Source organism: Macrotis lagotis, chromosome 1 (genome assembly GCF_037893015.1).
Source record: "Macrotis lagotis isolate mMagLag1 chromosome 1, bilby.v1.9.chrom.fasta, whole genome shotgun sequence".
Taxonomy (NCBI): domain Eukaryota; kingdom Metazoa; phylum Chordata; class Mammalia; order Peramelemorphia; family Peramelidae; genus Macrotis; species Macrotis lagotis.
This window is the reverse complement of record NC_133658.1, coordinates 877,952,192-877,969,448: the sequence shown is the minus strand read 5'-3', so window position 1 is coordinate 877,969,448 and position 17,257 is coordinate 877,952,192. Positions and strand designations below refer to the sequence as shown.

The 17,257-nt window shown below is 42.9% G+C and overlaps 1 protein-coding gene across 7 annotated transcripts in view; it reads left to right on the top strand.

The window, feature by feature from the left end:
* KAZN (kazrin, periplakin interacting protein) overlaps positions 1-17,257 on the top strand; it is a 623,945-nt gene that overhangs the window by 528,297 nt on the left and 78,391 nt on the right. For 6 of the 7 annotated variants that reach the window (XM_074218387.1, XM_074218388.1, XM_074218386.1 and 3 more), the window contains 2 exons: positions 3,281-3,331; positions 6,486-6,609. In XM_074218387.1, the coding sequence (XP_074074488.1) occupies positions 3,281-3,331; positions 6,486-6,609 (175 nt within the window). Of the gene's footprint in view, positions 1-3,280; positions 3,332-6,485; positions 6,845-17,257 lie in introns of those variants that run through there. The other variant, XM_074218391.1, reaches the window with a different exon arrangement.

The window sequence follows — 17,257 nt, the reverse complement described above, 5'->3', positions numbered from 1 at the left end:
TAAATTGGACAGAAAGAGGCCACTCCTCCTTCTTCCCACCTTCCTTCCTTCCCTCTTTTGCTTCCTCCATCCCTCCTTTTTCTTCAGTGAGAACACTCTGGGATCTGCAATTCTCTCCTCACTGAACCAGTGAAATTGCCCAGCCCCTTTGATTTATTTGTCTGGCATTTTGATTCCCTTTCTTCCCTACTGCAGGAGTATTAGGAATGTGGAAGAATCAAAAAGAATGGAAATTGTTTGCTATCACTGCCTCAGGGAGGAGAGGAGAGAAAAGAACTCTAGGCTGAATACCCAAGAAAAAGCCTGGTGTTGTCCCGCTTCCATGTCATGATTGCCAACCTGATTAAACTCTATTATCCATTTAGCCAGATGGATTGATGGATGGATAGATTGGATGGATGGGTGGGTGGATCGAATAGGTAAATGGATACATGGATAGGTAGGTGGTGGATGGATGGATGAACGGATAGAAGAAATAGGTAAATGGATAGGTGGATGGATGGTTAGATAGAAGGATGGATCCTTGAATGAATGAAAAATATATTAAATGCTTACTGTGTGCCAAACACTATAAGAAGTAAATACAAAAGACATAGACAGTTCATACCTTCAAAGAGCTTATATTCCAATTGGATAAGATAACTCACAAAAGCCAGTGGTGGTCAGGGGGGTATATCTAGTCTGGAAAATTACAAGATTAGTGTCTATGAGGAAGAAGCAATTTCAGGAGCAGTAACAATTGATTTGATTATGATAACACAGCACCAGTTTCTGGCCAGGCATAGTTGACCTCGCAGATATCAGCCTCAGAGGATGAGAAACTTCTCCAGAATGTCTTAGTTCTTCCTTCAATTCATCAGTTCTATTCAACGACCATGAATTTATCTATCTATCTATCTATCTATCTATCTATCTATCTATCTATCTATCTATTTATTTATTATGTACTATAGACTTGAGGTAACCTGAGGAATAAGGGAACACTCTTGGGAGCCAGGAAAACCTGGGTTGAAGGCTTGACTGACACATATTGGCTCTGAATCTAGGCATCTTAGTGAACCTTTCAAATCCCATTACTTGTAGGCATTTTAATGGCCCAGGGCCTTTTTTCTAAGACAGTATGATTTTTATAAACAGAGCTGTCAAATTCCTCCAGCCAAACTCCAAGTACAGCCAAACCAGATTAAAATGTAATTGGGAAATGCTTAACAAGATAAATAAAAGTACAACAGATAATGTTAATTTGTATTTTTATAAGTCAACAGTGTCACACAGGGATTTCTTTCTATCTAAATTTGACACCATCAATTTACAACTGCCAATCTGTTGGTAGAGAGATTTTCCATCCTGAGAATTCCCATTCCCAATGAAATCACAAGTCTAGAGCAAAAACTCAAATTAAATAAACATGTTCGAGGCATTGGACTTGGCACTAAGAATACAGAGACAAAAGAAAACCCAATCTTTACCCTTGTGGATTTTCCATTCTGCTTGGGAAAGTACCATATTTACATGAATCGATAAGTATGAGAAACTTTGAGGAAAGGGCACACATTAACAAATGGAGGGATCAAGAAAGACAGCTTGTAAAATAAATCCATTATCTAAAACTTTAGCTAGAATTTCTATCTTCCCGCCTTGAACATGGTCCATGACTTTGTACTTTTTAAAGACCCAAGTGGCCCAAGCTGATATCACCCAGGGTAGGATGACCTTCCAAAATATCTGCCTGTGTGGAACTTACTTTCTCTCTCACCCTCATCTGCCCAATGTTCTCTTCAGATTTCTGATCTTCTCATGCCTCAACACAGCAAGTAAGACATCTTTAGGGTTGGGTTGGCACAGCCAGAATATTTTGTACCTTCACCATGAGAGTAAGAGAATCAAGGTTCTCTAGTCTTGGCCTTGCCATTCACTGGCTACATGATTTCATTTTCATTGCTTCATTTTTCTTTGTCTCAATTTCCTTATCTGTAAAATGAGAGTTTTGATACCTTTCTTCCATGTCCAATGGGATAATATATTTAGAAGTACTTTTTAAAAGTATCAAGTGTTATACAAATGTTAAGGTGGTAATAATAATAAGCTTTCTGTAGAAAAATCTCTTTGTTGAAACTATGTAGCCCAAATTAGATGCCTCATTGAAGTCTGTAGATGAGCCTGAGATCTCATAGGCCGAACCATTCCAGCTGATCACATAACCAGGCAGGCTTCTAAACTAAATTGGAAGAGATTAGATTTGGAGACTTGGTGGTGATCTCTGCCTGCCACCCAAGCACCAACTTGGCTAAGTTGAGAGAGGTGACTAATCATCTGGTGAAGAATTTTCTTGACTTCAGCAACTTATTTTTTTTAAGTTTTGTTTTGTGTGTGTGTGTGTGTGTGTGTGTGTGTGTGTGTGTGTGTGCGCGCGCGCGCAAGGCAATGGGGTTAAGTGGCTTGCCCAAGGCCACACAGCTAGGTAATTATTAAATGTCTGAGGCCGGATTTGAACTCGGGTACTCCTGACTCTAGGACTGGTGCTCTATCCACTGTACTACCTAGCTGCCTCCTACTTTAGCAAGTTATAAGGTATGGAAGGCAGTGCAATCTCTCTCTCTCTCCCTCTCCCTCTCCCTCTCCCTCTCCCTCTCCCTCTCCCTCTCCCTCTCCCTCTCTCTCATGAAATCATGAGTTCAGGATGAACTGAAGTGAGTCCACGGAAGCCTGGCAATTAGTGGGTTCTGATTGCTATATCAGGATTCCATTTGGGACAGGCATTAAGTGAAGCTTTGAAATATGAGATTGTTGGTGGTTTTTTCCTTTAAATTTCATTGGAAACTTGAATGGTTTAGATTGGTGGGATGGGTCAGCAAGAGTTTATTTAACCTAGGTACTGTGTGTAGCCGGATCATACAATACATAGAAATAAGTAAAATGAGAGAGGTAAGGCAAGACTGGAGAGATGGGAAGAGTCCAGTTTATAGATCGATTAGTTAATGTATACATGGATTCTTAGCCTAACCCAACCACCGAAAGTATGCAGGGGAACCGTCAAGATAATCACCTGCAAAGTAATGGGGGTTCCCCTTCACTGGTGAGTTCAATCACAAGCTGAATGAATACTTATTGGACATGTAAAGATGACTTTTGAGGACTCTCAATACCTATTGAGTTAATCTCTGATTCTAAAGGTGGAAGCAGGGGAAAATGGAATTTTTTTTTACAGGATCTGTAGTCTCTGGTCATGGGGGTCTGTGATTATGTTACATCAATTGAATCTTTCTCTTTCTTCTGGCAGGGGGACAGTCCTGGACCCGTACAGAAGAATTTACACAACCCAATTGTACAGGTAGGCTGTAGTTCCTCTGATCAGCCGGGCCCTTCATGACCCAATACCCAATAACCTTATACCATGGCACCTCTTCACCAGATGATTCTCATTCTCATTCACCTTCATGGCACACATATATAGGCTTAGAAGAGGCCTACCTCCAACCCCCACATTCCATCTTAGCAGATGGAAGCAGAGCACATGGGAAAAGACTGAAGGGTATGGAATCACAGGACCTGGTTTAAATTCTCCTTCTGGGGGCAGCTAGGTGGCACAGTGGATAGAGCACTGGCCCTGGAGTCAGTAGGACCTGAGTTCAAATTCAGTCTCAGACACATTACTAGCTGTATGACCTTGGGCAAGTCACTTAACCCCACTGCCTTGCAAAGTGTGTGTGTGTGTGTGTGTGTGTGTGTATACATACATATATATATATAGATATAGATATAGATATAGATATATGAAATAAAATTCTCCCTCTGATGCTTCAATCCTGTGTGACTATGGGTAACTCACTGGACTTCTCTGGGCTTCTTGTTCCTCTTTAAAATAAGAGGGTTGAAGTAAAACCTTCAGAAGTCCCTTCTAGCTCTAAATCTCTCACTCTATGTCTGAGAGGGCTAATGGGGTCAAGTTAGAAAAGATTATTAAGCACCTGCTCTGTGTTCGACACTGTGCCAAGGCTGAAGATAGAAGGGCAAAGAAAATCCCCACCCTCAAGAAGCTCTACTCTAACAGAAGAGACAACAGACAAACTATAAAAGGGATAAACTGAAGGTGATCAATAGAGCGGAGATCCTAGAATTGTGAGGGATGGGGAAGGGCTTTCTGTAGAAGTTGAGATTAAAATAATAGTTCATATATTTATATACAGTGTCTTGAGGTTATCAAAGTGTTTTCTTGCTGACATCAGCCCTGAGATATAAACAACCCAAGGACTATTATTTCTCTCATTTGACTAATGAGTAATCAAGAGCCATGGGAGTTTGAGAGACTTTTTCAAGGTCACACAGTTGCTCAGCACCCAAGGCAGAATTTGAACCCAGGTCTCCAAGTGCAACATCCTTGCTTGCCCTTCCACCACAAGGCTACTCAGGGGACTGAAGACTGAGCAAGGGCAGGAACCCCAGCCTTCCCATTCTAGACCCTCCCTTGGAATCTCAGCTATGTCACCCATGTGAAGGCCAACTCTGCAACCTTTTGGAATCATAGGATTGCAGGTTCAACTCACTCATTTTATAGAGGAAACTGAGGCCCAGAATCAGAAAAAACCTTGGCCAGTATCCTCAGAAGATTAAAAATAGTCAGGATTCAGCCTGGAGAGCAGTATATAGCATTAGCAGGATGAGAGATGACTCAGGAGTCAAAGGATGTGACTTTGAATTTCACCTCTGCCACCTATTACCTGGTGATCTCTGTCAGCAAGGTCACTTAGCAAGCATTTATGTCATGAAGCATAGTCTTTGTGCTAAGTACTAAAGATACAAAATAAGGTTAAAACAAATCTGCTCCTGTAAGCACCTCTGTTCACACATCTAACTGCCATTTCTTTCTTTTCTCCTCTCCCTCTCAATGAGGGGAGCTAATAGGGGAGACTACATGCTAATAAGTATATGCATACAAATTGTATTCAGGATAAATCAAAAATGATCAGTAAGAAGGGCACCTGCATTTAGCAAGGGATGCTTAACCTCTGTGGGCTTCAGGTACCTCATCTGTAAAATAAGAGGGTTGGACTCAATGGCCTCTAAGCTCTCTTCCTGCTTTGGATCTAGGATCTTGGGATTTTCTCTGACTAAATCCTATGACACTTCCTCAAAAAGTAGTGGACTCTCACCATCTTTGAGTGAAAACTGGTTGACTACATGTTGGGAATATCTGCTGCTTATTTATGTTTGCTGGACCAGATGACTCCTGAGGTCTTTTCTACCTCTGTCATTGTCTTCTGTCCGAGTTGAAATCATCCATGTATATCCAAGTGTGGCTCACTCGGGCGGATCAGAAAGTTTTTGAAAAACCTGAGAAAATGGAATCAAAGTCCTCATTTTATGGGGTCCAAGATTTGGAGCTAGAATGAACCTCAGAGCTTATCTAGAGCAGCCACCCTATTTTAGTCTTATATCTCATTGTTTTACCTTATAACCATAGAGAGAGGTGACAACCTTCCTTGTGGATCTTCCATTGGTAGCGGGTAGTCTTTTGTGTGTGTGTTTGTGTGTGTGTGTGTGTGTGTGATCCTTTGTTGCTCCTATTCGTTAATGATTTGGAAATAAATATTGATAATTGATTCTATGCCACTCACTGGTCACAGTCTTGGATGTCACTTCTGTGGTCCTTAGTTTTCAGACATGTGGGAACTAAGGGCATTGAAATGAGTAATTTCCAAGGTTCACTGGCATTTTATAAAGTTTTGAACTTGGGATTTAGGAGACTTGGTTTTGAATCTTGCCTCTGGCACTTACTAGTTTTATGAACTTAGACAAATCACACCCCCTTCTAAACTTCATTTCCCTCCTCTGTAAAAAATAAATCACATTACACATTTACCCACCCTCAAGGTTATGCTGGAGAAAGCATTTTCTTTTGCTAAGTTTAAAGCACTATAGAAAAGTGAGAAGATAGAATCTTTTTGTTATTTAGTCTTTTCATGATTTTTAGTCTCTCTCTGGCTCTCTGTTTCAGTATCTCCATGTCCCTCAATCTTTCTTGATCCCTCTGTCTCTCTCTTTCTCTGTTTCTCTGTCTCTCTCTGGGAGCATTTGGAGTTTTCTTGGCAAAGGTGCCAGAGTGGTTTGCCATTTCTTTCTCCAGTTCATTTGATAAATGAGGAAACTAAGGCAAACAGGATAAAGTGACTTGCCCATGGTCACCCAGCTAAAAGTCTCTGAGGTGAGATTTGAACTCAAGAAAATGTGTCTTCCTAATCTCAAGCCCAGTACTCTATGCATTATGGGGTCATCTAACTGTCCTATGAAAGTCTAATAGTTTTTACCATTATTTCTCTTTTTATGGTTGACCCCTAGTCCCTTGGTTTTCCATTTGTTCCATTCCAATTTTAGGTTTCCTTCAAAAGTCAGACAATGCAGTTACCTACTGTCTTCTCCCTTGAGCAGCTCCATTCACACATCTAACCTCTGTTTCCTTCTTCTCTCCTTCCCCTCGACATTTTTAGTCACTAGAGGATCTTGAAGACCAAAAAAGGAAAAAGAAGAAAGAGAAGATGGGATTTGGCTCCATCTCGCGAGTCTTTGCCAGGGGGAAGCAGCGGAAATCCCTCGATCCCGGCCTCTTTGATGGTACTGCCCCTGATTATTACATTGAGGAGGACGCGGATTGGTGATAACCCGCCTCCGACTGCTGCCCATGTATGTGTGTGTGTGTTTGCGTGCGTGTTCTGTGCGCCAGGTGCGTCTGTGTGAGTGGGGACGTGTCTAACAACAAGAAAGACCAAGAAGCGTGAGCCCCTTCCTCCCCTCCGCCGCCACCTCTGTAACTGATGTACATATTACAAACTGTGTGTGAATATGTTAACTGTTTGTTGTCTTTGGAGCGATGCAGGCGTGTTGTTTTCTGATTTCCTTTTGTTGTCATTGGTGTTTTTTTTTCATGTTTGGGGCTTTATTTTTTTGTTTTAATATTTTTTTGTTGTTCAGTTTGGGGGGTTTCTGTTTTTTTTTCTTTTTTGCACCCCTTCTTTTATGAAACTTGAAGGACTGCTGTGTATTTGTAAATAATGAAAAACCCGTGTGCACCATGTGCTTGTAAATGTCTCTTGTCCAAACTGCTCTTGCTGGAGCCCAACCTTGTGGTGCGTTCTGTATCTAGTCTGTTTCCCCCTCCCCCCCACCCCCCACCCTCGGTGTGAGAGTTGGGGGGAGTGGGGTCTTGAGAGTGCACATTCACATTAACAACAAAAATACCAACCCCATTTGGGCAGGGTGTGTTGTCCACAAAGACCAATGGACCTAGCTAAGTGGCTGTCTTCTTAGTTGGGTTCATAGGAGATTAAAAAAATATATATAGGCTCTTTTTAATGGCCTACCAGTTTTTAAATTTTTTTTCTTTAAGAAGGAAAAAAAATTATTTCATTTAATTTATTTGCACAAAGCAGAAAACTTATTCTATCTAAATTATTGCATAAATATTGGAATTTCTATTTTTCCAAGGGGTGGGAGGGAGGCGGGTGTGTTTCTATTGCCTGTATGTTCTATATCACGCTGCTGCCAAATAGAGATAGCGTTTAAGATGGCCGGAGCCCAGGGAACATGTGATTTCAACCTCTTGTATTTTATCCGGCATTTTTCTGTTCCTTCTCCCCTTCTCTCTGTGTCTCATGAACATTCTCTCTAACCTCCTCCCCCAGGCTAGACCCACACATAGCCTCAGTCTAGTCTAGCTATAGAAATTCATCCAGGGCATCCAATGCTGATCACAGGGGTGGCCCGACCACAGGTGAAAGATCGTGAGCAAAAGGGGTGGGGTGGATGGAGCTGGCTACCAGTCTGAGAACTAAACAGATGCACATCTATCTATATTGCCAAGGTCGGCCAAAGGGTGAGAGGAGACCTCAAACTTCTCTCCATCACCGCATCTTTCCTCTGCTCCTTTTTAGTCAATTCATCAATACTAACAGGTCCTTTAAGAGTGAAGGACAGAGCATCTCCAAGGGAGTCATGGCACCCATCCCAAGGGAATGCTGTGCCAGATGTATTTCTCCAGTATGGGGCACCCCTTCCATCCCAAATGTCTGTGTCTTAGTCCCGTGGCACTTCTCCAAAACTCCCTGGGCCTCTTTCTGTCTTGTCATCCATCCCACACTGCAACAGGTGAGGCTTAGCAACCCAAGTAGGAAGAGCTGTCTGTGAGTGGCCTCTCTCAGACCTTGTAGACATTGACCACACCCCCACCCACCCACCCATCCCCTTGATCACGATTCATAAGCTAAAGGGCTGTGTGCTTTGATGATGGTGGGCAAATTTGCAACCTGCCTAAGGTCTCAAAACAGATGGCCGATTTTATTTTTAACTGTGATTTCCCCACCTCAGCCCTGCTCCCCCTCTCTACTAATACAACCCAGAGTCAGGTGTATGCTGCAGATGACCATATGCTTCCCGCTGACCATACCATTTTAGCTCTATAAAGTCAACTATGTACTAAGTTCTAGGAAGTCTGTTTGCTTTAATAACTCCTCAGTGTGCCCTCTCTGAAAAGGGATATTTTATCTTCAAACTACAGAGCAAAGCAAACCTTGGCATGACAACCTAGCTTCTGAATTTCTTTTGGATTGGATGAGCAGTTTGGGGAAAGGGAAGTGTGGAAAGCCCCAAGGAGTCTCCAGATAGGGACTTCAGACTTGCCCTGCTTTAGCAAAGGGATCTGGCCCAGGTCTAGGAGGAGACTGCTTTACCAGCATCTGTCACTATGGAGGAATAGTCTAGAAAACACTTTATCCCCCACGAGATTCGTTTCATTGCCTTTTCCCCATTATTTTTTTCCTTAATAGAGAAAACAAAACAGCCTCTCCTGGTAATAAGTTAGTAGTTCCTGTTCATTTCAGTTTTTTTTTTAAATAATTCTAAAAGTTACTAAGAGGATGATTTATTTAAGAGAAGTATGACAAATAGCATATGAGTTATGGGTAACATTAGATAATAATAACCTTTCCTGTGGGAAAGGTTTCTTGAAGGCATGGATGCAAATATAAAAATATAAAAAAATCTAAATAAAGCTTATTTTAAAATATGATTGAATTCTATGTTATTTGATTGTTTCTATTTTCCTCTAGGGTGGGAGTCTGTCAGTTCAGGGTATTATCCCCCTCTCCTTCCCCCCCCCTGCCCCCCACCAACTTAGTCTGGGAAAACTGGGTTGAAGGTGACCCTGCTGGGAAGGGAGCACTCTCCCGAGCTGTCATCCCAAGCTGTCAATAATCATTCAGAAAGAAGCCTCCCAGACTAATCCATAGGAGGGCTCAGAGCAGACACTCCCCAAAAGGGAGGGAACAGAGAAACAGGTAACAGAGAAAGACAGAGCTCTGATCTCTAGCTAGCCAGGCTAACTTGACAAAGCAGTATTTGTGGCAAAGTGGGAAGAGTCCTAATTCCGGAGTCCTCAGAGATTAGGTTTGAATTCAGATTCTGACACTTCGAAGCAAGTCTCTTAACTTCATATTTCCCTTCTATAAAATGAGGGAGCTGAACCTAGATGCTTTTGTCTTAAAGCCCTTACAGCCCTAAACACTTAGGAATATCACAACTGCCAAATTCTGATGCTCAGAGGTTTGAGCTACTCTGGTTCAAGTGTTTTGTATCCTCCTGAAATGGGCAGCTAGGCAGTGCAGTGGATAGAGTACTGGCCTTGGAGTCAGGAAGATAGGAGTTCAAATTCAGCTTCAGGAACTTCCTAGTTGTGAGACCTTGGGCAAATCACTTAACCCTAATTGCCTTGCATCCAGAGTCATCTCTAGCTGTCCTGATTCATATCTGGCCACTACACCCCAATGGCTCTGGAGGAGAAAGTGAGACTGGTGACTTAGCACAGCTCCCCTTCACTCAAATCTAATTCATTTACTTGTCATAGCATCACCTCCCTGATGTCATGGCCTTCTTCAATAATGAAGGACAAAACATCATCCTCCTGAAGTCCAGATGGGGTTCAAACAGCCCCTAGGAACCAGAGTTTCACAGGAATCAGGGTATGGCGTAAACCTCCCCTTGTAGTACCCAAGGGTTGCTCCCAGAATTGTTAGAGGTGGGGATTTCAAACCCAATTTTTCCTGCCTCTCTTCCTATCGTACCACCCTGCCTTGAGGAAGCCCATCACAGTAGAAAAAAGCACTGAATCTGAAGGATTCCAATCCTACCTTCACCACTTAACACTATGTGAAGTCACTTCATTGATTTACCTCAGTTTCCTCATCTGTAAGATTTGGATGATAGATTTTGGAAGGGGACCCCCCAAGGCCATAACTGGCCAAAGCCGACCAGGGCAACCTATAAACCTAGGTTCAAGATTATAAGATTATAATGAGATGAATCCATCCATCAGCAACTGAGGATTTACCTAGCCATAAGAAGGAAAGCCTGCAAGCCACTTAACCCCATTGCCTTGCAAAAAAAAAAAAACCTTAAAAAAAAAAAGGAAAGCCTGTTCAGTGAAGATCAGGTGATCGTCCCAGTGCATGTCAGGCACTTCTGGGCTTTTCTGTTCCTGCAACTCAGAAACTGCATCTCTGACCTAATGAGTCTTGAAGACAGTTTAAAAGCTTTTTAAAGCAAAGAACTTTATTATTTGGATAAGGAAAATCATGAAGATGATTTCCCAAGATCATCTAGGGAATTAGTGACAAGGCAGGATTTGAACCCACATTCCCTCAATTCAAAACCAGTGATTTTTCTGCTGAATCATAACAAAGTGTTGGTCCCTAAGGCCCCTTCCAGCTCTAATAATTAACTGGATAATAATCTTCACCATACACATACATATGCATATATAAATAGGTGTTTTAAAGTGCCTTATGTACATCTCTTTTGGTCCTCACAACAGCCCTGTGAGGGGAGGTATTATTATTTCCACTTTAAAGATGGGGAACCTGAGACTTACAGAGATGTCTAGGGTGAACCAGGTAATACATGTCTGGGACAGAATTTGAAACCAGGTGTTCCTAATGCTAAATGTGGTACACTGTGGGGGAAGGGCAGTAAATGAGCAACCCTTTGTTGAGGCACTCATCCCAACCTCCTCTGTCCTCCCACCCACCAAGGAATAGAGAATATTTGTCTTCCTAAAGCCTACAGGATACCTACCAGATTCCCAAGCAGGATAAATTCACCCATTTCATCCTATGGCCTAGCCTCAATCCAGGTAGGGAGGGTTGGAATTCTAATTAGTTCATCTCTAGATACCTTTGAATCTATGGTACTATGAAAATGTGTGGCTCTCAGGCCATCTCTAACCCGTTACCCATCTAGCCATATCCCAAGTTGCAGGGGCTCCAAACGATTGTGCAGTAACAACGCACACATCTAGAAGGCAGTCCTTCTGCCCTGTTGGACATGTGACAGTCATCTCTTGAGAGCCCTCAGGCCTGGTATGCCTCAACTTCCCCATTCTCTGAGGCAATACTATCTTATATACTACTAGCTGTGTGACAATGGGCAAGTCATTTAGCCTCCTTAGACCTCAGTTTTCCCATATATAAAATGCAGAGGTTGCACTGAAAGAAAGTCCCTTGTTTTATTTCATTTTTTTTTGTAAGGCAGTGGGGTTAAGTGGCTTGCCCGAGGTCACATAGCTAGGTAATTACTAAGTGTCTGAGGTCAAATTTGAACTCAGCCCCTCCTGACTCCAGGGTCAGTGCTCTATTCACTGCGCCACCTAGCTGCCCCAAGGTCCCTTGTTTTAAATCTATGGTCTGTGATCTCTGAGATACCTGTGACTATCCACCCTCTGCCATCAAATAATTATTTTTTAAAATTTTGGTTTATTTAAGGCAGTGGTGTTAAATGACTTGCCCAAGGTCACACAGCTAGGCAGTTATTAAGTGTCTGAGGCTGGATTTGAACTTAGGTCCTCTTGACTTCAGGTCCAGTGCTCTACCCACTGTGCCACCTAGCTGCCCCCCCATCAATTAATTCTTAGTATAATTATCTGAAGGAAAGAATGAAAAAACAGAAACAGATGGAGCCAAGGTTGAGGTGGGGAAGAGAAACTGAAAAAATTGGAAGGGGGAGTTAAAAGACAACTTGCCTTCCCTAGCATAAGGGAGACAGAACAATCCCTTGATGAATTGCAGGTGATCCCATTTGCCTTCATTTAAGCCTAAATTTTAGGGTATAGTGGAGGCAGGAGACCCGGATTTCTTTAGTTTAGTTTTTTGGGGGTTTTTTTAGGTTTTTGCAAGGCAAACAGGGTTAAGTGGCTTGCCCAAGGCCGCACAACTAGGTAATTATTAAGTGTCTGAGACTGGATTTGAACCCAGGTACTCCTGACTCCAAGGCTGGTGCTTTATCCACTACGCCACCTAGCAACCCCCTACTACACCACCTAGCTGCCCCCACTATGCCACCTAGCTGCCCCGAGACCCGGATTTCAAACCCAGCTCTGCTCTTGAATTATACATGGGTCTGAATTCTTCTGATACTAACTGGGAGACCTCCATCAAGTTATTTCTCTCTAGGCCTCAGCCTCCTCACCTGTAAAATCAGAAGTCACACTGACACTGCCCACTCCAGAGAATTATTGGGAGTGAGGAAAAGTGCTCTATAAATCTTGACAGTGAGTTATCATCATCACCATCATCATCATCATCATCAATAGTAAGAGAAGTGGTAACAATAGTAATAGCGATAGTAACGATAGTGGCAATAGTAGCAGCTGAAACAGTAACAGTAACAATGACGGAATCAACATCAGCCACAGTAGCAGTAGCAGTAGCATAGGGGCCGTGGTTCTGGAACTGAAAGGAACCTCAGAGGCCACCTGGACCAACTCCTTCATTTCTACAGAGGAGGAAAGTGAGACCCAAAGAAGGAAAATCATTTCACTCCAATAATTTAGTCGCCCAGCCAAGATTTAAATGTTACTCATGGGACTCCAAATTCAGAGCTCTGTCCCACTCCCTCCATCAAGCACCAACCACAACAGAATCTAACAGGGTTCCACTGTGTTCATTCAAGCCATTATTTATTCCTCCCTTATTTGTCCGACACTACTAAGCGATAGGAATGGCAAAAAAAAGGCAAAAAGAATTCCTGCCCTCAGGGACCTTACAGTCTAAAGGGGGAGACAACATATGCAATAAATAATAGAAGATGCACACAGAGTAAAAAGAAGATAACTTCAGAGATCTTGTAGTCATTTTGTTCAGGCTGTCTAGAACATCTGCAGTCCTGAGCCCTAGATATCTGGTTAGTTTAAAGTAGGGGAAAGACAGGGAAGCCACGAATCCTGAGTCATTTCTCCTGACCGGTCTTTAGATAAATTAACTCCACTAGGAAATGTTCCCTGTTAGGGGTAGAAAAGACACATCTCAGACCATCATCCACTAAAAAAATGTGGGTAACAGCCCAACAGAATTTTAGTTTCCTATTTATCAGTACCCAGCAGGCTGAGCCAGCTGTCTCCTCCCAGACCTTAGGTCTCCCTCAGTCTGGGATCCTAGCCCTCTGAGGCTAGAAACATGGAAGCATCTCCTCATAGTCAAGCTCCCGCAGTCCCAGGAGATGCCAGTCTCTAATTAGGAGCAACCTAGGCAGCTGTGCAGACTTCAGGCCTATTTAAATTCAGACAGAGACCGCTTTACTGAGAAGGAAGCAATTAGGCTGCTCTGGGGTCAGTGAGGGTGCCCTGGCAGGCTAGCCAGGGTGTGTTGAAGTCCCACAAGCCCTCTCTCAAAGAACAGTCGTGAATTGTAATAGTTCAGAAAAGATCCAGCCCATACCATCTGTGCACAGCAGGAGATGGCTGATGGGGGAGAAACACCCTGTCCTTTATCAGTATACTTTGAGGGCAATACTAGGGGAAGCTTCCATGGAGAATGTTGAAACTCTTCCAAAGTACAGGAAGATTGGGGGCTTCCTGACACAGCTGGCACTAGGCTGGGCACCTCAGAGGCAGCTGAGACTGGGCATCCCTTTGAGGGATTCCAAAGAGTTCCCCCAAACAAATGGCTTTCCTAGAAATTGGCGCTGGAAACCCAGGGGCCCATCTCTGCCACTAATGAGCCCTGGGTCTTCAAACAGAAATAATCCTAAGAATAGTTGACATTCCTGTAGCACTTTGATGTTGGCAAGAAGTTTTATATCCATTATCTCATTAGACGCTCATAAAAAGGCCATTTGGAACAGTGGAAAGTAAGCTAGATCTAGGTCCAAGTAAATGCTCTTCCATCAGAGCCTCCCTGGGCCTCACTTTGTTATCTCAGTTGATATTCACAACAGACCTATGAGGTAAGTGCTGCTATTATTCCCATTTTACAGTTGGGGAAACTGAGGCTGGGAGTGGCTAAGTGATTTACTGGAGGTCATTCAACTGGTAGGTGTCTGAGGCAAAGTTTGAATTCAGGGCAAGATTTGAAGTCAGATCAAATCAACTCCCACAATACCCTTATATTAATCCCTGTTGTCTACTTTCATAGCTGACATAAAAGCACAGTACCATCAAGGTCCAGAAGCTTGCAACTTGTATATTCATTAGAGGATTTTCTTTTGGTTTTTGCAAGGCAATGGGGTTAAGTGACTTGCCCGAGGTCACACAGCTAGGTAATTATTAAGTGTCTGAGGTCAGATTTGAACACAGTTCCTCCTGACTCCAGGGCCAGTGCTCACTGTACCACCTAGCTGCCCCACATTAGAGGATTTTTAACCTTCCACAAGGAAACTTTCTTTCTTAATCAGACATCCCCTGCATCTCACCCATCAAACACGTATATCTAGGGAGCTGTGTTCATTCCAGGCTCCTTGGTTCTCTGGGCAACTTCTGGCTATCTGTTCAGTCAAAAGGGTGCAGACAGGCCTAGTCCTGTAACTGATACCACTCTAGGAATGGCCAAGGAAATGGACCATCATCTCCATCCCCTTCTAAGTCATCTCCTCCTTAGGAGCCAAGACAATGACAGAGGCCTCTTTGTCCCCTGCGCCTTTAGAGCAAGCTAAGTGGCATAGTGGGTGGACTCAGAAAACCTGAGATCAAATCCTACCTCAGACACTTCCCACCTGTGTGATCCTTGACAAGTCCCTTACCATTTTTCAGTCTCAGTTTCCTCAACTCTAAAATATAAAATACCTTTCACATCCTTTCAGGGATGTGTGAAGCTCAAATGAGATAATATTTATAAAATAATTGCCTGTCACTTAGAAGGTTTTATATAAAGGCTAGGTGTTGTTACTGAGAAAAGGATAAACTATGTCACTAGAAAAAATACTAGATGGCGTCCAAAGAAAGCTCTTGGGGGTGGGAGTATTGGATAGGAACTAGAGACTAGAATAGAAGGAATTCCATCTATCAGTGCAGGTTGACAACTTTCCTTGCCTGGTCCTCTGGTGCTGGAAGCATAGGATAAAAGCTGGGGACTGGAATAGAAGGAAGCCCATCTATTAGTGTTTCACCTTCCCCTGTCCAGTGCACAGACAGGCTAAATGACTTGCCTAGGGTTTATCAACCAGGACCACCCTCCAGTGGGAGCACACCAGTGTGAAAACAAACTAGGTGACAAAATAAAATAGATGAGGAAAAGACAGTGCTAAGTAATTGGGAGATGAATGAAGATCAATGTCATCAGATAGAGGGTATGGGAAGAACAAAATCATCAAAAACATTTTGGGGAAAAATGAAACCAATTAGGAAAAAAGGAACAGCCTGGGGTCCAGGATCCTTGGGATGGTTTACCTTGTATTCAGACCAGATCCCTGTGTTCTATTCTTGGTGCCACATTTTGAGAAGGGATATCAATCAGCTGGAAAGCAATGAGAGTGGCCTCAAGAGGTCATATGTCCAGCCCTGCTCTTTATAGATACACAAAATGATATACAGAGTTGTTAATAGAGTTGCCCAAGATCACACAGGAAATGCCTCAGTTGAAGAAAGTGGAACCCTGGAGAAAAGAACGCTGGGGGAAGTGATGGTAGTCCTTAATGCCATCCCATGGAAGAAGGGTTAACTTTGATCTGCTTGATCCCCAGAAATAAGAATTAATAAGAATGACTGAGAGTTGGAAAAAAAACAGATTGAGGCTCAGGGGACAGAAGTGCATCCAGACCCTGAAAGCTCTCCAAAAGTAGAATGAATGAATGACCTTAGGAAGTCATGGCTCCCTCTACTTTGAGGGCATCAAGCAAAGGTTGAATTGCCACTCCAATTGTTGAGTATGGTGCAGAGAAGATCCTTCTCCAAGTGTGGGTTGTACTGGGTTGTGACCCCAAAGCAGAGATGCTTTGAAGAGAATGCTAAAGTCAGAGGACAAAATAATAAGAGTGTAAAGATACTGGAATTGTCTTGGCAAGAGATTCTCAGGAAGAGGACAAGACCCTCCCCTCCCATTTGTGATATGAGTAGATTAATAGAAAATATTGAACTAGAAGGTAATTCAGAATAGATAGGTGAGAACTGGTTGAAATTTTAGGTTAGAAAAATTCCAAGTTGGAGGGAACCATAGAACAAAGAATGTCAGAACTGGGAAAGTCCTTAGAACAGAGATTATCAGAGCTGGGAGGTCCCTTAGAACAGAGAATGTCAGAGTTGGGGAGGGGCATCCTTAGAACAGAGAATGTCAGCATTGAAAAGGGTCTTTGGTTGTTGTAGTAATAGTTCTTCATAATCCAAGAGGACCATGTCATCATATGTATGATGACATAATTTGCACAATATTTATTTCTTGTGGGGAATGTTGTGCAAAGATATCCTTCTCATTGCCTTTTCCAGAACCATTTCACCTCTTGACTTGATTTGATAGAAATCAGGACTTCTGGTGTTGTCAGGATGCTGTGGGAGTCCTTGGCTTTGTGGATATGGTTCCCTCCAGTATCACCGAGGCACCACACACTCCAGCAAGCTTTCTCATGACTTCCCAGCTCATGCCCCTATTACTGGGTAAACGATGCACCACTTGGTGAATTCTGCTTCACAATGATAGGAAGAGCCAACATGGGAAGGTCTTTAGAAGGGAGAATTTTAGAGCTGGGATGGATCTTAAAAACACAGAATGGCAGAACTGGAAGGGTCCCTAGAACATGGAATGACAGAGCTGGGAAAGGTCTTAGAACACAGAGCATCAGAACTAGGAGGGGCCTAAATCATGGAATGTCAGAGCTGGGAAGGGCCTCAAAACTGAATGTAAGATCTAGAAGGGAATTAGAACAAAAGAAGCCAAGGTTGGCAGGGTCCTCTGGAGCCACATAATTTAATCCCCCTCAATATGGGGGGGGATCCTGAACCCCCTCCTAGAAC